Source organism: Halichoerus grypus, chromosome 10 (genome assembly GCF_964656455.1).
Source record: "Halichoerus grypus chromosome 10, mHalGry1.hap1.1, whole genome shotgun sequence".
NCBI lineage: Eukaryota > Metazoa > Chordata > Mammalia > Carnivora > Phocidae > Halichoerus > Halichoerus grypus.
In genome coordinates, this window is record NC_135721.1 from 134,568,772 (window position 1) to 134,596,380 (window position 27,609).

At 45.1% G+C, this 27,609-nt stretch overlaps 1 protein-coding gene and 1 long non-coding RNA gene across 6 annotated transcripts; one reads left to right on the top strand and one right to left on the bottom strand.

Moving 5' to 3' along the window:
- The first annotated feature begins 1,152 nt into the window (after positions 1–1,152).
- STX16 (syntaxin 16) lies at positions 1,153–27,307 on the top strand. 5 transcript variants are annotated; one of them, XM_036094426.2, is made up of 9 exons: positions 1,153–2,070; positions 9,867–9,878; positions 16,714–16,821; positions 17,194–17,334; positions 18,249–18,414; positions 19,487–19,578; positions 20,136–20,279; positions 21,722–21,802; positions 24,271–27,307. In XM_036094426.2, the coding sequence occupies exons 1-9, from the start codon at positions 1,939–1,941 to the stop codon at positions 24,373–24,375; spliced, it is 981 nt and encodes a 326-aa protein (XP_035950319.1). In that variant the 5' UTR covers positions 1,153–1,938; the 3' UTR covers positions 24,376–27,307. The 5 variants fall into 5 exon arrangements, with proteins under 5 accessions (XP_035950319.1, XP_035950321.1, XP_035950320.1 ...); XM_036094428.2 differs by having other exon boundaries at positions 1,153–2,019; XM_036094434.2 differs by lacking the exon at positions 9,867–9,878 and adding an exon at positions 16,472–16,587 and having other exon boundaries at positions 1,155–2,019.
- LOC144379303 (uncharacterized) lies at positions 1,870–2,626 on the bottom strand. Its single transcript, XR_013442108.1, has 2 exons — positions 2,481–2,626; positions 1,870–2,148 (listed from the first exon to the last, which is right to left on the bottom strand). It is a non-coding gene; the product is annotated as an uncharacterized LOC144379303 (long non-coding RNA).
- Positions 27,308–27,609: the final 302 nt, after the last annotated feature.

A 27,609-nucleotide genomic window follows, 5' to 3' on the forward strand; every position in this document is an offset into this window, starting at 1 on the left:
GACCTCCCGCCGCGGGGACCCCACGCTGAGCCCCGCCGGCACTCCCGCGGGGGGTCCCGGCTCGCTCGGCCCTGCCCGAGATCCCCCCTCCGACCCCGGGGCCCCGAGGAGGCGCGGCCACCCGGCTCCGCGACCCCGGCCCGCTTGGGCCCAGACCGCGCCCGGCTCCGGCCTCGGCCTCGGGGCGCCTGTGGGGCGGCCCCGGGTCAGACGCTGGCGGGGCTCGGGCCTCGGTCGCCCGGCTGGCCCCTGCTCGCCGCGCTCCGGCTCGGGAGGCTCAAGCCCCGCACGGCCTGGCGGAGCCCCTGCCGGCAGCCTCCCGCCCCGGGGCCTCGGGCGGCGCGTCGGGGTCGCGGACCCCAGCGCGGCCCGGCTTGACCGCGGGAAAGCGGGGCGCGGGGGCCTCGTCGGGGGGTGTCCGTGGGGCGCGGGGCCAGGCCCAGCACGCGGCGCCCGGGCCCACTCGGCAGGAAAAAGTTGTTCGGGAGCAGAGTGGGGGGCTGTGCAAGTTTCGGGGAACTTTTCCACTTGAAATTCTACGACCCTGCAGTGCCCCCTACAGAAAGCGGCAGCCGGGGAGGGCAGGCGCCCCCCACGACCCCGGACTGCCAGCGGCGGCGCGGCCCAGGCGGCCTGCAGCTCGGGCTGGTGCCTTTTCTTTTTTTTTTCCTCGTTGTTTTTCGGATACATCTTTTTTCAGAATTGAAAAAAAAAAAAAAAAAAAAAAAAGCGAGCGCGAGCCGCCGCCTGCAGTGAAGCGTGCTCGGCCTCCAGAGGCAGTCGTCTCCAACTTTTCCTCTCCCGCCCCAACTCCGCGCGCGCCTCAAACTTCGCCTCTGCCGGGGCCCAAATTTGCCTGCCGCTCAACTCCACTCTAATGTGCGCGCCAAGGCCCCTGGCGGCGGTTTGCAGCCGGGGGGCCACGCTTCCGAGGCTCAGGCCTACCCGCTCGTGCGCTTCCCCGCGGCTGGGCCCAGTTTGGGAAGGGGAAAGCGGGCGCCCCGGGAGCACCCCGGGAGAGGGCGGAGCGCTCCCGCGCCCTGGGGCAGGGGGGCAGGGAGCTCCCGCGCCCGGAACGTTGCGAGCAAGCCTTGCGAACGTCGCAGGGGGGCACTCGCGAGGGACGGACAGGAAGAGGGCCAGGGGGGACGCCAGAACCCGGGACCACAGCACGGAAACGGCCCGGGGCTGAGCTGCAGTCAGATCCGGGGATGGAGGGAGCCGGAGAAGAGGAGTGAGGAGGCCGGGGAGGCAGGCCCTGCTGCCCTCCTGGAGGCCGGCAGGCCGCTGTAGCAGTGGAGGACCAGGCCGCCCAGAAAGGGAAGGGGTCAGGAGGTCGGGCCCGGGCCTTTAGCAGGCTCCCCCAAGGCCCAGGAAGGGAGGGCCCGGCGCCCCTGGAGTTGAGGGCCCAGGCCTGTCCCGGGTTGTCCAAAGGAGGCCTCGGCCAGGCCTCTGGTGGGGAAACTGAGTCAGAGGCAGGCCTCAGGGCACGGCCTAGACGCGTGTGAGCCCAGTTAGGGGTAGGGGGCACAGACCCTTGGGGGTCTCAGAGACTAAAGGGGGGTAGGGGGCTTCAGGGCCTCCCAGTCCAGAGCCGGATTGGCGAGTTAGACGCTTGTAGATCCAAGGTTGGATTGGGGTGGGGTCTCTGGGACGTTGGCTAGCTAGGCAAGGATTGGGGGGATTTAAGTGCTTAGAGATCGAAGGCAGGCCTTGAGTAGGGGGAGTCAGACAATTGGAAAGCCTAGGTGGTTATTTGGGGAGGGGTCTCCGCGCTTTGGCGAGGCGCAAAGCTGCAACTGTTTGGCTTGAGGCCTTGTCCAGAGAGGTTTCCGTGCAGGGTGGGCCGCCCGGGCCAGGCCAAGAGAGAGAAAGTGAACAAACCAGGACTATCAGTGGGCGGGGGGCCCCTGAGAGGGGGGTCACAAAGGGTGAGACATGGCCACCAGGCGTTTAACCGACGCTTTCTTGTTGTTGCGGAATAATTCCATCCAAAACCGGCAGCTGTTAGCCGAGCAAGTGAGTAGTCACACCACCTCCAGCCCTCTGCATTCACGTAGCATTGCTGCGGTGAGTCTCCCGGCGGCCTCTCCGACTCGCGCACCGTGTGCGCTGCGGCTCTGCCTGTCTGTCTGTCTCTGTCTGTCTCTCTGTTTAAAAAAAGAAGTAAGAGTAATAAGACTAAGAGTGAGCGGAAGTGCAAGGTCCCCCGGCTAGGGTCCGGGGACGCCTACAACCCCGGCCGGGGAGAAAACAGTTTTAGGCCCCTGCTCCACCCCTGCCTTGCCCTCCCCTCCTCACTTCCGCAACCCTCCCCCCACCCCACCCCCGCCGCGGTCGTCACCGCACGACTGGCCGCCTCCGATTTACATATGTTTTAACACGAAGATTGGGGGAAATTGGGGCCTTTCTGAAGCCTTTTTGTTTCGTTTTGTTTCAGCCCCCCTCCCCCCACCCCCCACCCCCATACGGGGCCTCACTTTGGTCCTAATGGCCGGGTTGCAGGCTCGCAGAACCCAAATCCTTGCAAATGAACGACACCCTCCCTCAAAATGAGGAAGCCGTGGGTTTTTCTGTGTGTGTGTGTGTGTGTGTTGTGTTTTGTTTTGGGTTTTGTTGTGTTTTTTTTCCCCACCCGTTTTCCTTTAATGGCCTCACCGCCCTCGGTGTGGCCGCGTTCCCTATGAATAATTGCCTCACTGTTTTTCCTGGGGGCTCGTGTTTGTGAGACTGTAAGGTGCTAGGTCCTTCGTTTTCCATTTCCCACACAGGAAATTAAGCTTTTCCCTCCATTCGAACTTTTCAAAAAAAAAAACAAAAACATGGTGTGTATGTGAAAATTAACCTTCAAAATAGCACAGGTTTTTTTATTTAATTAACGTGAACCTTTCTTTAGCCCAGTGGTAGAATCTGTTCTAGGGAGTGCCTGGGAAGATGACTGAGGTGGTTTTGTTTGTTTTTGATGAGGTCTGCTTTCCCTTTCTGAGCTTCAGTTTCTTGCTCTTTCTTGCTCTGATAGATCAGGGGACGGGTATGGATGGTCTATGCAAGGCGATGATTAGCTTTGGAATACCTTAAATTGAAAAGGGAACTTATGAAACTAGTTGGCATGGGGGGGGGGCTCCTTGCTGTAGACAGGCAGGAGACAGGCTTGATGGAGGAGGGAAATAAAGTCACCCCAAAACCAGACTCTCAGGGATTATACTTGAAATATACAGCTTTGGGGATCTCACACTTATTTCACCCCTTACGGACCATATTGCCTTTTAATTTTTTTTCCTTTATGACTTTACTGAATGCTTCAGAAAAATCATGTCATGTGTCTTGGTTATTGAAAGAGCGTCCACAAAGACGGTTTTTCCTTTTTGTAAATCACAAGTAGCAAATGTCTTTGGCCGTATTGCTCCTACAGAAAAGCTATTTTAAGCCGTGTGAATAGTTTGAGAAATAAAATCGTGTAAAGTCAGGTCTAAAAGCATAGAAAACAGGGATGGAATGTGTTTAGATTTTTATTTACTTAAGAACTTGAAGGTTTTTTCTGCATTTAACTAAAGAAATGGCATTATACTGAAATAAGTGTAAATGGACATGGGCTAATTCCATTGCTGATTTTGGAAAGAAGGTGCTGAAATAAGCCAAGAATTAGAGAGTAGAAACCGAATGAATAAAACTCCTCAATGGAACTTTAGTTTTTTCAAATAAGATGTGAAAATTGCATATTCCTTACATGGCTTGATTTTATGCTCCTGATGGGGAAAAAAACCCCACAGAACTAAAACTCGCATTAATTTTTCTAAGTTACCGGTTTTAATTTATTGAAGAACGTTGTTTGCTTTTAAATTTTTAATCGTGTAAGGTTCAAAACACCCTGAACCGTTGGGTAACCTGAAACTTTTATTATTATTATTATTAATCATTAAGTCAGACAGATTAAAAACCTGGTGTCTAAGCCGGGCAGCTTTTTAAAAGTGCATCTTTAAGTCAAACAGATTTTTTAAATGGTTTTCTAAGTTAGGCAATTAAAAAATATATGTATAAGCTAAGGCAGATAATTAAATATGGATAGCTGGAGTATACAATTTGGAAAAATAGATATGTCAACAAAAGGTACAGATATGTATAGCAAACTCAGACAATTTCTTGAAAATAGATTTCTGGATCAGACTAAATGTACACATCTAAGTCAGAACATTAAAAATATTTTCTGTATATTTTACCATTTAAAATATTACATGCTTAGTCTATTTGAAATCTTTCTCATATTGTAGGCAGTCAGATCATGTAAAATATCCTTGTAGTCAATTCAGAGGATCTAAAAAATAGAATTTGCAATTAAACAAAAATGGTTAGCTTAAGTTAGAATTTAAAAAGAAAACACAGATTCATATTTTTAATTGTGTACATTAAAAAAACACAGGGCATGTCAGATTTTTCTGAAGCGTTTAGGGGCAAAGTATTACCTCTTCAGTTTGCTTACAACTGATTCAACAGAAACTATTCTGCACACACACAAAATCAAACATGGCAAAATGTTAACATGACTAAGTAGAGGGTATAATTCTTTCGACTTTTGGGGAAGTTGGAAAAGTGCTATAAACATTTTGGGGGGAAAGCCATGTCTAACACAATTTTTTAAAACTTTATCAAATAACTTAAGCAGTGTTTTTCACTGCATGTTTAGCTCATAGAAATGTTAACACCTCATTTCTGAATTGCAAATTTCAAAACCATGTAGCAAATCAAAGAAAATCATAGCTGTTAAATTTGAACATGGATTGGGTTTTAGGTGATTTAAGAAATTATTAATTAAACTAATTATAATTAATTTTGTTAATTTTATTAGAGATACCTACTGAGATGTTTAGTAGTAAAATGTTAAAATGCCACTTTTTTGTATCCTTAACCCCCCATGAATGAAATAAATAAGGCAAAATATTACTGATTGTTAAGCCTATTGAGGAATATGTGGGGTGACATACCATTTTACATACTTTTCTGTATGTTTGAAAAATTATAAATAAAAACTTAAAAGATATACAGGTCATTAAAAACGTGAGTAAAATAAAAGGAGACAATTTATAAATATGTAAAACTTAGGTAATTAAAAAGGAAGCAACTAAATGTTAGAGTTTAACTTAATTTAAAAAATCATAACCTGAAATTTCTAGTTCCTAGTTAGAAGAAAAAGCTGCAGATGTTGATTTCAGTGTGTGTTTGTTACCTCACACACAACCCAAATTAAATCAATAAATCACACTGAACTGATAGGTTGGGGGGGTGTTGGGGTTTTTTTTTTCAAGTTTTAAATCTGAACATTCACATCCTTATTTAAGTAAAAAGCTGTGGAAATTGTCAAGTTGTATGCATGTGTGTATCTCACACACCTCAAAACAAAGTACACCTAAAGCAGTATCATTCAAGAAACTTAAACATGCTTTTTTTTTTTGCATCCTAGTTTGAGGGGAAAAAAAAACCAAGTTGGGTGGTGGTGACGGTGGGCTTCTTGTGTGTACCGACATACATGCATACCAAAACAGGTTTGTGCAGCGTTCAGACAAATATGTCACAGCTAAGCAGGAATTTAAGGAGGATGTACAGCGACAAAACAAAGTCCCCAGGGCCAGCAGAGACCTAAAGGTCCTTGACCCGACATCCCCTCTATGATAACCCCAATGCCTCCCTTCCTTGGCCACATTCTGTGATGGCTGTAGGAAATTCCAGCAGCCGGTCATTCCACCTCTTGTGCTACCAAAAAAAGTCTTTGCCCGTATGAACCCCAACTCTGTACCTCGTATCCTGTGGTCCTAGCTCTGGTTCTGGCCCTCGGGGTCTCTGACACGGGAAGCCTCTTCCTTCTTCTGCATGATAACCCTGCAGCCTTTGCGTTGCCGAGAGCTTTTTCTAGCTCAGCAGTCCCGGCTCAGACAGCCTGGTTAAGTTTCTTGCCTATGAATGAAACCTAGTGTTTCTGCATGCTTTTTCAAGTTTAGCACCCAGAGCTGAACAAAATTCTACTTAATTGTGTTTTTGCTTGTATTGGTACTAGTAAAACTAATTGTTAGAAACAGACTGGGGTTTGATTTTTAGACATGGAGCACAATGCAGTGGTTGCCATTTCTCATTCATTGTGTTTGAGCCTCAGTGTCGCATCCCCATCGCTGTTGTGCCTCAGGGCAGGTGTGAAATAAAGGAAAGAGCGCTGGACTCGAAGTCTGGGAATTTAGGGTTACCTCTTTAGGGTTACGTCGTGCTCTGCGGCTGACCCAGAACGTGTCTGTAGGCAAGCTTTTTAAACCCTTCCGACATCTTTTGCCTTATTTATAAGTTGAGGGGTTTGAGTTAGGTGATTTCTAGGGGCTGTATGGATTCAACAGTGCTTTCTTGAGTTCTGTTTCAATACACGGTGTCTTCTGACCCAGGCACACAGCCCTAGCTCTCATTTGAAAAGGAGGAGTCAACAACATCACTGTGCCCCGTTAGCCCAGTGTCACGCAGAAATCCTGGGAAGCAGCTTCAGTACTTTGCAGAAATAACTTTGACGTTGTTTTGGCCAAGTGCAGGTTTTAAGGCACCACTTCATTCAAGCAGTTACAGGCAGCTTGGCTTTAAGGAGCTGAAATGAATTTACAAAGTAAAATAATCGTTCCAAAAAACGTGTAAAGTCTTAAATGAATGAATGAAAAGTAGTTGTTGAGTTGCTGTGCCGATCTGATTAGGTGCTGTAGGACCTGTGTGATTGCCTTTGATCGGGAATGGATCTAATAGAGGAATTGGAGCTACTTGTTAGGGTTTACCGCCTGATCTATCCTCTGCTTGAAAATAATGCATAATCTATAAATGGAAGCTGGAGTTAATTGGTCTTAGATTAGTTTGAAACTAGCATATTATTTTTAATAAAACATTGTGTGCTTTAGGGGGAAAAAAGATAACTCAGGATTAACTAAGGTTGTAAGAAGTCTAAAGTCCTTCTTCAGTCTTGACTGTAATATTTGCCAAGATTTACCGAGCGCTTCCTGTGTGCCTGGCGCTGGGCTGTGGGCATGTGGGCGCTTTCCATGTGCGGCCTCATTTCATCCTCACAGAGCTGTCACCTAGGTGCTGTTGTTTTTCTCATGATACAGATGAGGGAACTAAGGTTTGCAGGAGTGTGACCCACCTGGCGAGTCAGGGTGCCGGGATGGGGCCTTCGGCGACCCTGGCCCCAGAGCCCTGTGCTAACCCACTGGGCCACAGCAGTGCTTGGCTGCCTTTCCAGGACTCGTGGTGCAGGTCCTGGAAACGGGAACGACCCATTGTTTAAATCTTTTTTTTTTTTTCTTTTTCTTACACTAGGCTAGCATCTTCTGTATCTCAGTTTACAACCATACAGAGTCCATTTTTACCAGCATATTGAAGGTTCTAGTCGACACCGAGTCTGTTGGAAAATTAATTCTCTGTCTTTAGAATCCAAGTATGAAATCATTGTATATTTCTCTTTAGATCCATTTGCTTTCCTGCCTCTAAAGATTCCCTTTGAGCAGTGAGGCTTACTTGAGAATAAGGGTACTTTGTTGGATAAAAGTGAAGCAAACTTTTATTTGGGCAGTAACGGAAATAAAGTAAATAGCACTATAGCATAGACCTGTACTTCCAACTCAGTTTGCTCAACTTTCCCAGACTTCCTGAGTAAACACAGATGGGTTTCCACTTACTTTTCAGTTTTATGTAGAAAGTTCTTTAGACTATAAATTACACATGCTGCTTGGAGTTTTCAATATTTGCTTGATTATATGCCATGGGCAGGTCAGAAACCTAGATTTAGACATTATAAAGATTTAGAAGGTGATGATGTGTAGCAGCGTATTTTCATTTGGCTGTATTTTGGTTTTTCCTGATGGTAATTCTAAATGTTTTAATTTGGGTCTTGACAGAATTTTCTGGTAATTTGGTGGCTGGGGGAGTTTTGAAGGCCTTCTATTTTTAAGTAGCAAAATGGGGCGGGGGTGACTCTTTGAAAAGATGACCTTCTGAATTTAATTCCCGATGTGGTATGGTAGTAGCTGCCTATGGCTAGTAATTCCCTGAATTGTTAATAAAATTAAAGATGCTGGTAGGTGGGGTGGAAGGAGGCCTGAACACCTGGCTCTGTCCTCATCTCAGCCATTAAGCTCTGGGACTTTGGGGAAATGGATTTATACATTTTTGAAGCTTAGTTTTCTTATTTGCAACAGAGTCTTATCTAGCCTGTGATTCTGATTTCACCTCTTATCAACTAATAATTGTAGAAACCAAAAGATGAGGGTGTGTGCTTGGTTAATAATCCAGGAGGACAGTCTGTCCTGTAGCAGAGATCCTAACCGAGGTTTGCAGTAATACTTCGTTCAAAGATTCGATGCCAAGGGGCCGCTGCAGAACAGGCAGATGGACAGACTGGGATACCGAAGTTAGGGGTTTGCCCTGTGCCTTGTTTTATTAATAAAAACATTTCAGTGCTTTCTTGATGAAAATGTTAAAGCTTTTAAAAAATACATTTTCTTTTTTTCTTTTTAAAGTAAAAGGTAATTAAATCAGATTTCCATTTGACACTATCTTCTCTATTAAACTCTTCTAGTACTACTATTATGGCAGGGTGTGTATATAAATACAGTTCTCTTTGCTCTCATAGCAAATTGTAGGAGGAGTGAAGAGGACTTTCAGCTTTCTATAATGTCAGCTAATTGAATTTTTACATGGAGGAATATTGCTTGATTACACTTTTTATTACTGTCATTGTTTAATAATATTTTGGCCCTGATAGACCAGTTTCATTTGCACTATTAATTTTTAAATAAGGAAGTTATGTTTTTTAATTTTCTAAATTTACTGCTAAGCATAAAAAAAACCACACAGTTGATTATTGAAATTTACCACTAATTATTTCACTGATCAATACTGCAGAAAAGAAAAAAAGACCTAGTTGTTTAGATTATCCATCATTAGTAAATATCTGTTCAGAAGATAGAGTACCATGTTGATCTGAAAAAGGACCTTTAGTTTTAAATTGAAACTTAATCCTCTGGCTGCCGGTGCTTCTTCCTTCCTACCCCCCTTAAAAAATAAATCTCTCCTTATCTTTTTGTTTTGTTTTGTTTACTTGCTTTTCTAATAGCTTTATAAATAACTGTGTGCTTTCTAGACTGATAATAATATATTGCAAGCAAATGGGAAGAGTTTTTCTTTTCTTTTACCACCTGTGTCTCTCTCCGGGGAAGAATGGTTTCTCGGCTTGCTTATTACCACGGATAAAGCCCTGTCTGCGGGATTGAATTTGTAGAGACCTTACATATGTGGTCACTGAAATATTATCTGAATACAGCCATGGACGATTTTTGTGGGTTGTTCATTTTCTAATTTTGCTGCATTTGTAGGGCTGATTTACATGCTAAAATATGCACTTACTTGACATGGTAAAACTGCATTTTAGCTTTGCTTTCTTATTTTATCTTCCTAAGGGAAATTTAGAATATTGTGTGTGATATTTTATATTTATAAAACAGATTGGCATTATATTTTAGTGAAATTAAAGCAAGTGTATTTTATTTGCTTTATTGTATTTTAATTTTTACAACTATTTATTGTTTCCTATCTCATTCGCCGAAACAACAATCACAGTAAATAAAAAAAAAATATGTATATTGATGTAGCTTTTTTTAAAAAAAGGAACAATCAAAAGGGGGAGATTTTTTAAATGCCTGGGTTAGTGGCTCTTTATTTTTAGTTAACTTTTGAGTTGCTTAAGATCAAAGTGTTTTCTCAACTGACCATACCTTATCTGTCTGTCCCCATCCTTCTTTTCTCTTTGCTATCCCTAACTGGATGGGACTGATGGGAAAAACATATCTCTTCAGGAGCTGGATGAGGTATTGTGTTTTGAATATTTTTGTATGTTAGTTAATAAAATTATGTCTGTTTTTTTCTGAAGTCTTTGGTCATATACAGAATGCTAATAGAGCTTATATATATTTTAGCGTTTATTTTGATTACTTATAATTGTTGTGCTTAACAATTTAATCCTCAGGATTTATTTAATATGCTTTCACACCAGGTAAATTGGTGGTTTAGAGAAGGGTTTAAGGAACTATTATTTACTGCTCTTAGGAAGTGTCTCCACTTTGGCAACAGTAAAGGTTGAGCCTTTTCTTGAACTTCCAAAAAACCGGATTGTCTTTAGGATTATGTGTGTAACTCATGTGGAGTGCAGAAGGACATGATGTCTGGGGAGGGACTGAAGGAAGGAGGGCTCAGACCCCGCGGACCTGCCGAGGAGGCTTCACAGCCCCTGTGTTTGGGGTGAAACCAGTGACCCAACGTGTGTGCTCCCTGAGCTTGGCATTGCAGGGTCCGCTTTCTGCCCCCTTCCCAGCAGCACACTTTTGGCCTTTTCCTGAATTACTAACAGTTCACCTGGAAGATGGAGAGGGTGCTTATTCACAGCACTTTATTCTAGAAGCTCTAATGAAAGGGTCGAGGAAAAAGGAGATTGAACTGTGGCTGTCCATTTTGTGTCTCCATTACTCGTTTCAGCGGTGAAGGGGTAAAAATATTTTTCCTGAGGGTAGACCTTTTAAAAAGAGTAATGGGGGGGGTTGGTTTTGTTTGTTTTAATTTAGAAGTCTGACCAGTGAGCTGGGATTAGGGTGACTGTCTTCAAAACTGGTGGGGCTCCTAACTAGAAGATTAAGATCTACCCGTAAGCTCTAAAATCTTTTTTTAACTAGTTGATAATAGCAACAGACGGGGAACAACCTGAATATCCTTCATCGAGAACCGGTTAAATAAATGAGATAGATAGCATCTTGATTCTCCATCCCTCTTAAAGAGCGCAGCCCGTCCCTGAGGGCCGCAGCCGACTGAGCTCCCAGACCCGTCGCTACGTGCGAAGGAGTCTGGTGCCAGATAGCGTGCACGATGTGATTCCCGCTCTCTCTGTTTCTGATTTTGAGAAGAAGAACTCACACTGACGCTTGTGTATACTTAGAAGATTTCTGAAGAGACACAATGAACAGTTCACAGTGGACACCTTCCAGGAAAAGTCTGGGATGGAGGAGAAACTTCCTTTCTATTGCTTGCCCTTTTCTTAGGTTGGATGTCTATTTTTAAAACACGTGCATGTATTACTTTTGTCATTAAAAAACAATTAGGATTTTAAAAACAGCTACCCTTAAGCGGGTAGCTCACTGAGCCAGGTACTGTGGCCTCCCTGCCAGCACCTGGCCTGGGCCTGGGCCCTGGGCCCAGGAGAAAGAAGAAGTCACTGCAGCGCACACACAGTGACGTGAAGCATCTCTGGGGCGAGGCGGGCAGGATGCCCATGGGTTTGCTGCCCAGACTCGAACGGCATTAAAGCCTGGGGCCTTCAAGAGGAGGCCTTGTAGAATAGATGTTCCCCTTTCCTGAACAGTTTGGAGATGTGGGGCTTGTGGCCCCCAAAAGGAAGTGTGCCACGGGGGACAAATAACAACAGAACAATGTAGGTTGAAGAAGCATTGACCGCTTTACACACGAGGGGCATATCTAAAGTCATGTTACTTAGGGGTCTGCCCTCTGAGCCGATTTCCAGTCTTTCCTACTTCCACTGTAGGAACTAACAGTTTTCTTCTTAGCTTCTGGGTGTTTAAAGGGGCTCTCCACATTCTGTCACCAGAGACCCTGCTTGGAGAGCCCCTTCGCCACACACAGCTCACATGCTGTTGGAATTCTCCAGACTCCAAGTCCAATCTCCGTTCTGGGTACACATGGCCACCTCGTCCTCTTGAGCACTTCACTTGGTCCTTCATGTCCTTTGTCCAGAACCATTATATCTTTTATGAAGTGTAGCTTCCAGAATTGTATTTTATTTACTCAGCTAATTATAATTGTATATTTATTACTATTAAGTCCCCAGGTGCTGAGTTAGGAGCTGGGGATGTTTGGGAATGGTGTCCAGAGCCTTGCTTCACCAGAGCTGCAGTGGGGCTTTGAATCAGTGCCTTCTGGGGATAGTGAGAGTGACCTCCCAGTTCTGGGCATGAGGTAGATGGAAGCCCACCCCTTTGTAGTTGAGGCCTGAGCAGACTTTCCTGACTGCATCCCTTGGGTCTCCCAGAGTAAAGCCATCTCATCTGGTGGCATCCTGCAGTGGGTCCACATTAGATCGTCATTCTCCTGCTTAAATCAGTTTGGAAATCTGCACCCTGGGGATACCGCTCTTCTTCCTTCTCCAGAAGTACCAAGTGAGGTATCCCTAAGGAGGAAGCCCACCCACCATTTACTCTCTTACCCAGAGAAGATCTGGCCCTCTCCTTTGCTCCCTGCTCTAATCTACTTCCCCTCCAATAACAAAGTCATCTCCCAAGCTGTTGGGTTTTAAAATTCATAATAGGACATAATAAAAAATTACAAGAAGTAAATGTCAAGTTCTCAAACCACATAGCCTGGGCAGGGTGGAGTGATACAGTGGGGACACGGGGGCCACAGGCTGGGCCCACTGGTCACCTGCTGAGAAAGTCTCTATCATGGGGGAGCTGGTGGTGGGGGGAGGAGGCAGAGGCTTAGCGTCCCTATTTGTACAAGGGGGGCAGTCCCCTCCAAAGACTTGTTGGGGTACAGAGATCAATTCAGTGGAAGGGTAGCACCGACAATGCAGGCCATCATTGCTCCCTACTGATTTTTTTTTTTTAAGGAGAAGAAAGGAAAATCAGTGAAACTAGCAGCATTTATATCTGGATGGTATGATTCTCTGAGTTTTTATTTCTATATTTTTTGTACATTTAAAAAAGTGTATATTTTGAACATTTATTGTTTCATAACCAGAAAAAGTAATCTTTATTTTAAAACTACCACAGATTTTTAAAAGCACACAGGAGTGCTGACATCCCTTGATTCTCTTTTATCCATGTGCTTATTCACTCCCTCAAAAATTTGAGATTTCTTAAGCCTAATTGTCTATCAGCAAAGTCCTCGAGCCGTCTGAGCCCCCCGAGTTATGCCTGTGGCCTGACTTCATCATACACGCTCCTAGATCGTCTCACTTGGAAGCGAGAGTGGCCAGGCTGTAATTTTCAGCGTCCCTTCTAGACTTTCTAAATGTTCATTGCCACAAACAACCCAGAATTGTCAGTATTGTTTCTTGTTACCAGTGCATTATGACTGAACTTAGTTTATTATTTTTTTTGTAGATGTGGGGTGGGGGGTGGGAGGGGAGTGTGTCTGCCTGTGCTAATCTCAACAGAGGCTTTGCTGTGTCCTTAATCTTACCGTACACTAAATCAGCCTTCTCGTAAAGGCGGGGTTTTCTAAGAGTAGAGAGGCTCTGTATTTGGGGCAGCCAGATTTATAAGAGTATATGTGTATGCGCGTTCCTTCCATAGATCAAGAACTTGTCCATACTGTCTGGTGCTCTTTAAAGGGACGAATGTCAACATCTAAAGTGGATCAAGGGCAAAAGATAACTTTAGTGAGACTAGTAAGAAGCCTTTTGGGTGTGCTATTTTGAGCTTCTGTTGGAATTTTCCTGTGTTGGCAACCCTAGGTTAGGGTCGCATACCCCCACAGTTCTAGGAGGACAGAGCCACAAATCAGAGACAATTCTGAAATTCTTAATTCTCATAAGTACAATTTTTACTAAAAAAATTTTTTAATTTAAAAAATAGGGAAGGTATTTTACTTCGGAAACACAAGTTCATTTAAGAAAAGCTTTAAAGACCAGTATCCTATATTCAGAGAAGGGACTAAGTTGAAATTCAGCAAGGATGAGTAAAGAGAATTAAAAATCTGGCAATTTTTTAAAGCCTGTATTAGCTAGAATGGCAGCTTGAAAACTGATATGTCCTGGGTCTTAAAAAAATAAGAAAACATATTTTCAAATGTGAAGTGAGGTTTCTGAAACTGAAAGGGTGATTGTTTTGCATTTAAAATATATTTTTTAATGTTCATATTTGTTCCTGTTTCAAATAATTGACATTTCTCTTCAATTATGTTTACTCTTCTCAAAAGAACATGGTTTTTTAAATTTTAAAATCATACTGATAAATGATACATTTCATCTGAGTACTGCTGAATTTCTTTTTCATGATGAGCTATGGCTATACTCTGTGTTATAAAGGGGACAAATTTTCCCACATTTCAAGTTGGCAAAACCCTGATACAGTGTGGGAGATGCTAGGGCCAGCTTGGTGTGTTGGCATCTGTCCCCTTCGGGTAAGGATCTCTTCATTAGCAGGCTTCCTTAGAACATTTAAAGAGACTGTGTTTACCCCAGTCTTAATTTATATGCATTTGGGGGGGGAACACAACTCTCTTAAGAAAGAGGTGAATCCACTTCAACTGACTTTTCTCATTGGACAATTTCTTATTTGTTTCAGATAAAGTGATACTAATTACTATCCAGATAAATTTAGATAAATACCATCTCTGTATCTTTTCTAGTTTAATATATTTGTAAAAACAGTACAAAGTAAGAGCATGAGTTTAAAAGCCATAAATAAAACAAATGATTACTCTATTGAAAATGATACAATAATAAAATATAGTGGATTAGATAATAAGCCGGTATCGTGGAAGTAGTGTGGCTCATGAAGAGGCACCTTTGCAATTTTGGGTTTTGCTTTGTATAAAGAGCTGGAGGTTTAGGTTCAAGTTCTGCTCCAGTGGGCGCACAGCTCTGTGTCCAGCACCTGTTGTGTGTGTGGTTGGTCCCTTGGTCACTGTGCCCTGCACAAGGTTGCATACTTTTTGGTGACTTTGGAGCAGGAGGTTGAGGAATAAGCAGCTCTGCTTCTCGCTGTCTGTTCCTGCTCTGTCTAGGGTGAGGTCTGACCCTCGTGGCCGCACCCTCGGAGGGTCAGTGAGGGAGGCCACTTTCTGTTGACGCATGTGCGCTCCCTGGGAGCCTGACCTGTGGTCCCGGGTCCCACTGGTGGGGACTGGGGCTGAGGACTCTGTTTCCTGGTGGTGTTTCAATCTGAAGGCTTGTTGTCCTGATTTGTTTTCTTAGCAAATTGCAGTTATATTTCACAGGTCTGCCAAAGTGATGGGCAGCTTATGGAGTAGATGGGGCTTCCGGTGTCAGCCGACCGGGTTTTAATCTGTCCCATCATAGCTTTGTGACCTTGGGCAAGCTACTTAACTTTTCTGAGTTTCAATTTCCTCATTTATAGATTGGAATAATAGTTCCTAGCTCATCTAATTTCTGTGAGAACTAAAACAATAAAAAGAATATAAGATCCCTATTAGGGAACTCTTAAAAACAAACAGCGTGGCCGTGGTTGAGGATTACCGCTTCATGGACTCAGCCCCAGATCGTGCAGGTTGGATGACACACCATTTGTTTACGACCTGAGATGACACTGTGGTCCTGTAGGGTCCACGTGGCGGCAGAATGCTGGTGACTTAATCACGACTCACAGACGCTCTGGGAGCAGTTATGAGGATTCTGGTCCCTTCGGTGTGGTCATTGCACGCGGTGTGATCCGTGAACACACAGAATGCCCCAAGCCCATGGGGGCAAAACTGGGCGAGGGGGGTGGCGGGGGGCAGGGAGCAGATGCAAGACTCCAGTTTGCCTGTGGGAATTTTGCTATAAACTGTTCAGGATTTAGGGCTTATTACTTGAAGAATTTTTTTAATGTAGGTTGTTCCTTATGTTCTGTTTTTTTTCCCCTTTATCTGTGGATTTTTAAATTTTGCCTTGTTCCTTTATTAGGAAAGCAAACAAGTATTTGCTGAATGAATGAAAAAATAAATTTAGATAAATGCAAGGAAGGGGGAAGAAAAGCAATATAAATTCTTCACCCAATTCTGCTGTATGATTTAGAAAATTTACAAAGTATTACCTGCACAAGACTTTTATATACTGTTTTGCATTATTTTTTGATCATCATTTGGGTCTTTGGAAACTGGCAATTATAAATTCTGAGCTCCGGAGGGTACCTCAAGATTCTTTAAACCTGTTCACTGCCTCCAGGCAAGAGAACAGCTTAACCAGGCCAGACCTATGATCGCCCTCCCCATCTTCAAGGCTTTCTGAGGCAGTGTCTTACACAGGGAAAATCAGCGGGAGCTCTCGGTATCATTTCAAAATAAGTGAAAACGTTGCCTGTGGACATTGAGCTGAAGAAAGGAAGCGGCAGTCAGGATTGCATTGAGGTTTTTCAGGATTGCTTTTGCCAAATGGTGGGTAATTTGCTAATCGTTTTAGGCAGTTCTTTCACACATTTTAACACACGGTTAATGATCTTGTGACCAAGATAACTGGATCAGCCCCATTTCCAAAATAAGCTAAATGTGTGTAAGTGAACCTTGCTCCTATTGAACATTTTCTGTGAGTTCCATTTGTAGCCTAGTATTTTTTTTAAACTTGAATCTGATCACATTAACTTTTAAGGTTCATGCCATCTTGTCATACGTAGTACTAGTACTAAGAGGTCTTTCTGTTAAGGATCTTTTGTTGATTTTCTTTATTACATTTCTATAGCCAGATCAAGTCAAATTCATGTTCACAAGTATGTCCAAGAAAATTAAGAACTGGTGCATGAAAAGATAGGAAAACAGTCCCAAATCCTAGCAGTATCAGAGCAAGCTTATGATCAGGCAAGTGCACTTACTCCTACATTTTTTTTTGCCTTCTTAGGGAGCGACATTTAAGAGGGTGTGAGAACATGCTTGTCAAAGTGGAATCTGAGTAATCTGTTTTACTGCCCCTTTATTTCCCTGTAGCTTGCTGATGACCGTATGGCTCTGGTGTCAGGCATTAGCTTAGATCCAGAAGCAGCAGTTGGTGTCACCAAACGGTCACCTCCTAGATGGCTGGATGGAGTGGATGAAGTAAGTCGAATGTTAGTTTCATACTTCTTATTTCTTTAAGTAATTATGATGCCGACATTTGTTAAGATATCTGCCATAAAAACTGATGCATGTCCCTGGAAATCTTTTGCTTTAGGTTTATTCAGTTCACACACCACAAGAAAGGGTGTGTGTGTTAGTGATCTTGGCGTTAGGAGCAACTACCTGGATTATAGAGAGAAGTTGAAATGCTGTATAACGAGGAGTGGTATTCGGATTAAAAGTTGCTCATGCATCAGTGAGCCTACAAGTTGGCTGAAGCCTGAACTCTGTACTCGAGTGTAGCTAATTGTCTAGGAGGCAGACAGATGCCTGGCAGGCATCAGTGGAGTCCTGGTGATTTCATTTGTTTAGATACAGTATGATGTTGGCCGGATTAAACAGAAGATGAAGGAATTAGCCAGCCTTCATGACCAGCATTTAAACAGACCCACCCTGGATGACAGCAGTGAGCAAGAGCATGCCATTGAAATAACCACCCAAGAGATCACTCAGGTGAGGATGGAAATGGGTCCCCAGGTGGGCATGGGCATTTCCCAGCCTTCTCATGACCCTCTCGAAAGCCATAACGTGCTACAGACTCTAAATCAGATCGCACTTCCCAACCCCAAGTTCACAAAGGGACGTGAGGCCCTGAGCTCCCCCAGGAAGCAGCATGTGTCTTAGTGAATGGGGACTGTTTTCTCTGTTGCTGATAGATACCACCATGGGCTGATTTTAAAATGTGTAACTTTTATTGTATACTAGTGCTTACAAATTATTCATATTCATGTTAAAAAATGGTCCTCATAATTGGAAAAGATTGGGAGCTGTTGCCCTAGACTTGAGTATATTAGTATCCTCGAGGAATTTAGTATCCTGGAAAAATTCCTTGTAAAATGTTCAATTTGAGTAATTTTTAAATAATAATGACTAGTGTGTGAACTTTAGTGTTTTACATTTTTTTTTTTTGTTTATGTCTCCTGGTTCTGATCACCAGTAGAGGGGCCAGGTGCTGTGGGAAAGCCCTGGGTGTTGGAATGTTCGAATCCTGGATCTTAGCAGGGTAACAACACCGTGGTTCTCTTCGAATCCCTCAGACTCTGGTGTTCTCATCTATAAAATGGGAACAGTAATACTAATACCTGCCCCAAGGTGGTGATAGGGATTAAATGAGACGATCACAACAACAGAGCAACACGTGATGACGGAGCCTAAGAACGTGTGCCCTGCGCCCCGCCTCTGTTCACATCTGGTTCAGTCTTTCTGCGGGTGTAAAGGAGGCCTCTGATGACTTTGATCTGGTCCCCTTGCCCGACGCCCGACTGTGTGCACAGAGCAGTTGATGTCTCTGGGACCCGTGAGTGCGGAGGGGCTAGCACTCGGGGCTCCCTCCCGGCCTGCTGTGAGCCGTGGGCTTGTTCTCCCAGCTCTTCCACAGGTGCCAGCGAGCGGTGCAGGCTCTGCCCAGCCGGGCCCGCAGGGCCTGCTCCGAGCAGGAGGAGCGGCTGCTTCGCAACGTGGTGGCCTCCCTGGCCCAGGCTCTGCAGGAGCTGTCCACCAGCTTCAGGCGCGCACAGTCGGGCTACCTCAAACGTGAGTGTCACCGGGCTGCTTTAAGGGATTTTGAGTCCTCAGAGTTCCAGCACTAGGACCACGGACTACTTTTTGTTTCCATCCTTCTTTTTTGCTGCTAGATCTCCGTTTCCTCCTCTCCCCTCCATCGTTACCCCTTGGGCACATTCGCACATCTTCTAGAGCAGACGGAAGCCCCGCCCCCACGTGAAAGGCTGCCCAGGCCTAGGCCAGGAACGGGCTGTGGGAATAGCTCACAGGCAGCAAAGCACAGCTTACTCTGTGTCCAGCTTAAAGCCCATTTATACAACCTGTGGCTTTCCAGATGCTGGGTCGGGGGGAGCTGCTAACAAGTAGGTGAAATAAGTTGTAATCACAGGAAAGCTTTATATTTACATAACAACTGAAGTATTTGAGTGCCTGAAAACCTTTTCTGGGAGTAGTTGAACCACCGGCTGCTTGCTGGTTGGCCCTAGTGACCCACTCAGCCTACCTTTTCTTCCAGACAGTGGGAAGTCCGGTTTTGGCCACATCCGCATTCGAATTACCTCATAAGCTGGGTTTTCCTTTCTTGCCATTGTAATCAATAATATCCCCACATACTCAAAAAAAAAAAAAAAAAAAAAAAAAAGTAGTTCCCCCTCCCTCTGACAACTGGCATATTTGTATTTTAATTTCATTACTTCTAAAATTTGATTAGGGCCGTTTGGAATTGTTACTAGAGATGCTTCTAGAGAGAAATATTGATTTTTTTTAAAAATGTTTTGTAACAGCAGTTAGATTAAATATTTCTGCCTCACTTAGAGATTCTCAGATGGTTTTAAGTGTCATTTTGTCACTCACTTGGCAGCAAGTGAATTGTACACATTTATAGTGTGATTTTTGCCTTGAATAACCCCCAGTGCTTGCATATTGTTATCTGTTTATAACCCTTTATTCTCCCCCCACCGCTGTTGGAGATAGGCTTCTTTTAAAGCTGAGAGTATCTCCATTTTGACTGTTGAGTTTTACTCTAGATTTCCCCTTTTTAATGGTGGAACGGTAACCAGGATGGTTTACATATTCGAGTAAAGTGAATTCCTGTCTATGACAGGCATGAAGAATCGGGAGGAAAGAGCCCAGCATTTTTTTGATACATCAGTACTGCTAATGGATGATGGAGACGATAATACTCTTTACGATCGGGTACGTGAGGGGCTGCAAGACTGACTGCTGTGCGTTTGCGCTCCGTTCTGTTCCTTCTCTCCATAGCCCTGTAACTTCTGTGCAATGCCAGTGGGTCAGCGCGGCTTGACTTGTACATCCATCGAGTAGTTTTTGCAGCAGGTGGAAGAACAGTCATGGGGGCCATACTGTTTCTTCCTTTGTGTAGGCTGCGAGGAGGCCTTGTCATCTGCCTTCCAGAACCTTCGGGAGAGCAGTCTGCACACCGCACGTTGGGAAGAACCCAGAGAAGCGCAGGGTTATTTCCGGTGGTTTTGCTGCCCAGCCCTGTGTAGCTGCAGACGGGGGTTCTCTTTGTGTCCCCTGCTTGGGCCCTAGTGCTTTAGATCCTGCTTGTTTTAGGAATTTGGATCTTTCCTGTGAGGGAAAAATAAGTGCTTATGTGTTGTGTTTATGTGCTTTATAGAAGTATTTTCACAATTCATTCTTTAAATGACATCTGCAATGGTACACCATACCTTTCTGGTGGGGGGAGAAGAGAATCTAACATACAGATCCTGTACTTTTTGTTTTGCTAGGGTTTTACGGATGACCAGCTGGTGCTGGTGGAGCAGAACACACTGATGGTGGAGGAGAGGGAGCGGGAGATTCGCCAGATCGTGCAGTCCATTTCAGACCTGAATGAGATATTTAGGGATTTAGGAGCAATGATTGTGGAGCAGGTGCGTGGTTTACCTTCCTCATCATTGAGTTTCCTGCCGTGACATCTGGCCCTTCTGGAGACTTTGATTCGGCATTTGTGTCGGGAAACAAAATTTGACCCTACTCCCCCCATGTACGTCTGTATACGTGTGTGTGCTTATACACTTACATAGATACGTGTGTGCACGTTATATGCGTATACTAATGTCATTCCCTATAAAATTACTGATAACCTTTTATTTTTTTTTTTTTTTTTTTTTTTTTTAACGATTTTATTTATTTGACAGAGAGACACAGCGAGAGAGGGAACACAAGCAGAGGGAGTGGGAGAGGGAGAAGCAGGCTTCCCGCTGAGCAGGGAGCCCGATGCGGGGCTCGATCCCAGGACCCTGGGATCATGACCTGAGCCGAAGGCAGACGCTTAACGACTGAGCCACCCAGGCGCCCCAACCTTTTATTTTTTTAAGTAAAAAATAAATATCAGTGGAAGGTCTCATATTCTCTGCCCATACTCCAAGGACGCTCGTGGGACCACCCTACTTTGGGGGTCTGGTGGGTTCTGCCCCCACTCAGCAATGATTCTGGCAGTAGATAAGGTTTCCCTTCTAATTTTGGCAGGTTATTGTGTAAGGGCAACTGGAACCACTAGCTTTCAAGTAGAATTAAATTGTTTGTTCACTGTTACAATCTGATTAGGGTATTTTATTATCTTGCCAGCAGGGATTTGGGTCCTGATCCCCCTGCAACCAGCTGCACAATGGAGTGTTGAGGCCATGGAAGATCTAGTTACAGTAATTACTCCTGCGGTTCCCAAGGAACTGCTCTTGCTATCTCCTCTGATACAGCATGTTCCATTAAGAGCCCTGTTCCTCCGCATAGCCTGGTGTTCCCTTCTTTCTGTTTGAACCGACAGATTAAACAATTAAAAACAAAATTCTCCTTGAGGCAAACGTGTAATTTTACATGGTGGATTGGAGCTCACCGTCTCTGCTCTGGCCCATGGAAACCCGTGTTGACGTTTACAGACGTGATAGTCAATTTCCAGGCCTAATCATAACTGGGTCTAGCTTAACCAGCGTTCTCTGCTTACTTGAATCCAAGTATTTAAGCAGCACATGGGCACAGAAGTCAGCCCTTCGCCTCTCAGAGCCTATTTCCACTGAACCGTACATTGCTTAAAACCCCAGTAAGTCTGAGTATGGCATATCTTAGAGTGGCTAAATCCAAAAAAGAAACCTCAATTTGTCAGTATTTCTTTCTCATGAGTTAGACTTTATTGTAACTTACACGGCACTCTGCCATTGAGTGCCTCATATTGCTTGATGATGGATTCCAGAGCTTTCCGTGTGTACCTTTCCAGCAGCGGTTAAGTAAAACAGATAATCCTGTGGATAATGATGTCTGCGGTTCCGTGTTCCCAGTTGCAGTCGTTGGTCGTCTGTAACTGTCATTTCTCACCCAGGGTACCGTCCTCGATAGGATTGACTATAATGTCGAGCAGTCCTGTATGAAGACCGAGGACGGCCTGAAGCAGCTTCACAAGGTAACGTCGTGTGTTTGAGGAGCTGCTCTCAGATGCCCAGGACTCAGAGGAGGGGCTCTCGGGGGCCAGGCGTGCAGGGGCGTCGTGTCAGTGTGGTCGGCGCCAGCCATGGGGGGCCTTGTCACCCTACTGCAGGGAGTGACTCCAGGGGCGCTTGGCGCTTGGATTTGAAATTGCTGAGAAGTCCCTTCTGTGACAGGAAATTATAAAGGAATTGGGCACTTCTTCCTTTCATAAATTATTTTCATTCTTTGAATCTTCTTGTTGTAGGAAATCAAGGGAATGGGTGTTTGCTAGACGTGTGTTGAACATTCTGTCTACTTGTTGCGCTGACTCAGGTCTCTTGCTGTGACACATTTCTGATGAATTGCTGGTGGAGGATCCTTTTGGAGCAGATAAAAATCTCATTTTCCCTTTTAATTACCGCAGTATATCTGTGTGCTACCTTGAGAAAAGAATGGTTTGTTGAAGTGAGAGTAGCTCTCTTACTCTTCGCTAATAAGGTAGCTATTTCCGGAATATCTTTCGTGATACTTGTTAAAAATAACCGGAAAGCGTCTTAGAAATCTTGTCATCAGTGATGAGAAACATACATATGCTGCCGAGTGGATCTCGCATATAATTGGGTGCATGTTTTCTTTAAAAGGAATGCTAATACTTCGCAAATAAAATAAATTCTATCCATTTCCTTGTAGCTTTGAGACCCTGTGATATTTGTAGCCGTATAATGAGCGTTTTTCCAGTCCATGAATGGACTGCCCTGTCGCTGTTCTGGAGCCAGTTGCTCTCTGTGGCGGGGGCGGCCCCGTCTGACAATGATGTCAGGTTTACAGAAAGGAAGACCTACCGAGGTCTGACCAGGAACCCTTCACTCTCCCTTCTGTGTGCTCGCTGCCGCACAGGGCGTGGATGAGACTCCAACACATGGTGGAAGGAAGAGGCCTGCCTCGGGCAGGCAGAGGGCTTATTGAGCATTTAGATTCATTTTGCTGCCAAGCCTTGTGTATGAAAAGAGTGATAACTAACTTGAGTTTCCCACTCTATAATGCCCAGTTCCTGATATGCTGTTGAATTATGCATTGGTTTTGAAGTTTCTTAAATAAAAACTAGCGAAACATGTTTTGTAATAAAGCACAGATAAAGGGCAGAGCTTTCTCTACAGGAGTGTACAAATCTAGTGGGAACTAGAAATTTTGTTTTAGGTTCTACTTTATAAATCATCTTCAGAGGCTTTAAAGTATATCATTTAGTATTGGCTTCCCTGGTGTTCTGGGTTCCTTATTAGAAAAGTAAGCATGCTCCGTCTTATCTCTCAAGTCACCTTGCTGTCAGTGGCGTGGCTGGCCGTTTCCTTGGCAGTCACCTCATCCGAGGAAGATTGAGCCTTGGGAGCGACTTCACACGGGGCGGACTCTCAAGACGGGTTAGCCTGTCTGTCCTGATGTTTCCTCCTGGTTGATGAGTGGCTCCCAGTGGGTGTGTAGGCTCACTTAGGAAAACAGAACTACCAGTCAGAAGGTTGGTGGGGACCACGGAAGTAAAACGGAAGAGATTGGATATTCTTAGACGTTTCCATCAAGCTGTGCCCTTCGTGTCCTTCCCTGTGAAAGCACCGCCTGGGGAAGGATGGGGCGTGCTATCCCTGGACGTGGTGAGCGACACCCTCGAGACTCCCTCCTTGTCCGCTCTCCTGTCTCTGGTCAGTCTCTGGGAACCCAGGTGGGGCATTTTGCGTCTGTGCACAGCAGGGGTGTGACTGAGGGCGTGCCCCCCTCCCCCAGCCCCGCCGGGGCCTCCAGGCTGATGTTTGCAGGTGAGGAGTGCAGCGGGTGCTGAGCTCTGGAAGCTCCTGTCTGTCGGGGCAGCAGAAGCACAGCGAGAGATGATCTCAGGGAGGTTCTTTCTGCACTTGAGACCCGTGGGGCACGCTTTCCCATTCCTGTGTCAGAGGAGGAGTGTGTTCTTGTTCCCAACATCAGGGGAGGCAGAAAATACCACTCCGGGGGGCCGTCAGTTCCCTACACTCTGGCGGGGGTAACCTTAGCCGATGTTTGAGGTCATCGTGAAGGAGGTATGCGTTCATCCGAACAACTGTGTCCAGAAATGGGAGGCTCTCCTTGAAAGAGTGGTTCATCACAGTCAGTGGAAGGAGGAGGAGAAGCAGGTCCACCTGGTGCTGAGGCAGAGGCTCGGACTCCTCCCAGCCTTTGTCTTAGTGGTGGGTCCCGGCCCCGCGCCGCTGTGCGTCCAGGGTAACTAGGTCACGAGGTAGCTCCAGCATCGTGGAGGGCGTCCACTCACGATGATTCAGTTTGCTTGAATTGGTGGAAGGGATTATGATGATGTGATGTGGCCTGTAGCAGAGGGACCGGTCGTGCACGTAGAACTGCAAGCCCAGGACTGGAAACAAGCGAGGCTTGGTTTTGGATTTTTGGGAAAATGACGGCCTTTTTCCCCTCTCTCTGTAGGCAGAGCAGTATCAAAAGAAGAATCGGAAGATGCTTGTGATTTTAATATTATTTGTCATCATCATTGTCCTCATTGTTGTCCTCATCGGCGTGAAGTCTCGCTAGGCGTCTGTGGGGCTGCGTGTGCCGCCCGCGTGGACTCCCGGGCGCCAGGGGCTCGGCCGCCGTGCGGGCGCAGCAGAGGCGCGGGCTGTGGACCGAGGACCGCGTGGGGGCAGCGAGCGCTGGCCTGGACTCCTCGTCGCAGTCGTGCTCAAGCAGAGGGAATGGGCTTCTGGTTTCCCTTCATTGTCAAGAATTTAAGGACCTTTGATACTGCTGCAGAATAGAGATTGAGCTGTGTCATCAGTTATAATATCTATTTTTTTTAGAAAGAGAAAATGAGTTGAATGTTTACAGGCACCCCACAAGCTGGTCGATACTGTACATGCATATGCTGTGTTTTTAGCTTCATGTCGGAGCGGCATGTTAAAATAATTTTTGGAAAAAGTTTTTAAAAACCATCTGGTTTTTAAGAAATTTGGTACCAAAAAATTTGTGAGTAGAGGCAAAAATGCCTCTTCATCTTTCTCTGTGTATTTTCCAGTTGAAAACAAACTGAGAAGTCCTTTAAGAATTTATAATCCGTTCCCCATTAACTTAATTTAGCTTTTCCATCACTGTTAATGATCAGAGTAACAAAGTGTGAAAAATAAGAAACCATCATTGATGTTAATTAACACATTTAGATGGGCCAGTTAAAACAGCTTCATAAGTTTAAATTAATTGTAAATGGACTATTCCTCATCTAGAATCTGTGCCCTGCATTTTCTACTGTAAACCAAAAGGGGTTACTAACAAAACCACCTAAACTTAAAAGTTGGTGATTTGAACCGACCTCACATGAAAACATGCAAATGGAAGATGGGCAGTGTCATGAAAGTCACCAGAATCAGCCAGTGTGTCCCTGTACTCGTCCCCAGCCGTCCTTGCTCAATCCATTACTTATATACTAACCACATAATGGCCTGTTCAAACCAGACACCATTTAATGAACTGTGAATTTACACACAGGCCATTCTAAATGGGTCACCCCATTTAGGATTAGTGGATCTCAAATTATTAACCAAACATCACTCCATTTCAAAGTAAAATATTCCACCAGTGGTATGATTTATTGGCTCTTCCACTGCTGCTTAACATGCCCAGAAAGTAGGCATGTTCCTGCAGATTGTGAAAATCTGGATTAGGAAATCCCTCATTTCTGTGAACATGAATCAGATCGCCAAAGCAGGACTTTGCCGTTTACTTACCTATTATCAATATGGTGCTCGAATATATTCCTGGAACTGTAGAATAATGTGGAAAGTGATGGTAACTTTGAAAGCTGAAGTTCATGTTTTATTGGGTCTTGAGACACTAGTATCTTTTTAATGGTCTTTGTATAATTTTCAATGGCTTTTCCATTGTTTTTTACCTCTCCTAAAAAGTTTGAGAAGAGCATGACTTCATTAAATGTGCTATGTTTTATTTGGATCAGTCACATAAAATGTCTCTTTAGAATTGACTTGAAAGTTGTTTCCAGAAACTTAAACTCAAGTCCAGAGCTTCAAGTCGTCCAAACAGATCATGGTCTTAAAACCCACGCCCCAGCCTTCCCTTCCCAAGTCGTTTGTGACTCCAGGCGGCCACTGGTTTCCTTATTACTGATGTGGCTATAGAATGATCTAGAGGTGCCCCTGGCATTTCAGGAAATCGCATGGTATTCCCCGACAAACAATTATTTATTATGAAAAAAGGTCGGCCAATCCGAATCCACCACCTCCTTGATCACCCCTGAAATGTGGGGCTTCTACATTCTTCTTGCGAATAGCTCTAGGCCTTCTCTACTCACAGCAGATTTGAATCCAGTGGCAGAGTCGAGGTGTTCCCCGAGACCAACTGCTCCCAGGAGCTGGGCTGTGGGGGTCCGAGCTCTTCCCTCCCTGACGGTCTACAGTGGCAGAACTGGGTCCCTGGTGAAGCTTTTCAAGTGCTCAGTCTTACCCTTGAAGGAAAGTGACCCTTTAAGAAAGGATCACCAAAAAAAAAGAAGAAGGGATCACCATTTATTTATATTTATTTTCAGTTAATAGGGGTGATTGGGGTTGGTTTTTGCTCCCCACCCCCTAACCCCATTTGGGTAAAGTAATAGATCTAAATAGACGTGAAGGCTCTCGAGCGGTCTGAAGCCGGCGCGGTGCCGGCGGAAGCCCCAGCCGTCTGCTGCCACGACCTTGTCCCACAGCGGGAAGCGGCCCCAGAGCCTGGGCGCCGGCTTGCCCGGCTCCTGCAAACACTGTATTTTTCTTTTGAGCCTTTATCAGGGAAAGATCAGCAGCCTTGGGGGAAGTAAGAGAAGAGTGGTGATGGAGTCCTGGTACCTCAGGGCTCCTTTTCCTGCGGACAGCCATTGCCGTCCCTCTCGGCCAGGCTCTGGGGGCAGTGCTCGCCAGCCCGGTCTCTCCCCTCACCTGGGATGCGAGCAGAGAAGAGGGCCGGCAGGGAAAGCCGCTTCTGGGCATCCCCGGGCTCAGCCACTGGACACCCGCCCCCTTCAGCGTGTCCTCGGCGGGCTCCTTGGATGGGACTGGAGAGCAGAGAAGTCCGTGTTTACCGCCAGGTCGCCAAAGCTCCTGGTCTTTCCCGAGACTGTAACTGAAATCTACTGTCTCTCGTTGTATTAATTTGGGGGTGGGGGCTGCTGGCTCGCCATGGGCGTGAAGCAGTGTAGGACTCTAATTTAACGGATTTACCGCTTTCTCTGCTAATTGAGAGAGCATTATTTATTTGTTTTGACACAAGTGCTTTCAGTGTTTTATCCTAGCTAATGGCTTCTTAAAGGTAATAAAACCCTTCCAACCTAATTGGTCAGATAAGACTTTTTTTCTTGTGTGCTTAAATAAAGCAATTAGTGAAGCGCTTCAATCCAAAATGACTTTTTTTTGTCCTTTTTTAAAACTAATTTACTGTTACTGGAAACTTTTTGTACAATAAAGCAATCATGCGGATTAAAGAACATCCTGCAATCCTAGTATTAATTTTAACGATGGGGCTCGCGTTTTCTTCAAATGCATCTGCGTTACGGGAGGGCCTGGTCCATTCTGTGATCGTTTGGGCCAGTGACTATTTGTTTTGTGTCTGAGGCCTTGCCTCAGTGTCTGAAAGTCCATCCATCTGCCTAATGGATGCTCGCAGAGGGACCGATCTGTCTGCTATCCAATATACAAAAGGGAAACTGCCGAAAAGGCAGACAATTATTTTTCTTATGAAAATGTATGCTTCATATACATACCCAGAAGCATTTGGAGATCTTCAAAT

What these genes read in the sequence shown, in the direction of transcription:
- STX16 (XM_036094426.2), top strand. Translation starts at nt 1,939, where the DNA reads ATGGCCACCAGGCGTTTAACCGACGCTTTCTTGTTGTTGCGGAATAAT. An exon ending in GGCTGGATGGAGTGGATGAA is followed by an intron (nt 16,822 to 17,193) that starts GTAAGTCGAATG and finishes TCATTTGTTTAG; the next exon opens with ATACAGTATGATGTTGGCCG. An exon ending in ATAATACTCTTTACGATCGG is followed by an intron (nt 19,579 to 20,135) that starts GTACGTGAGGGG and finishes TTGTTTTGCTAG; the next exon opens with GGTTTTACGGATGACCAGCT.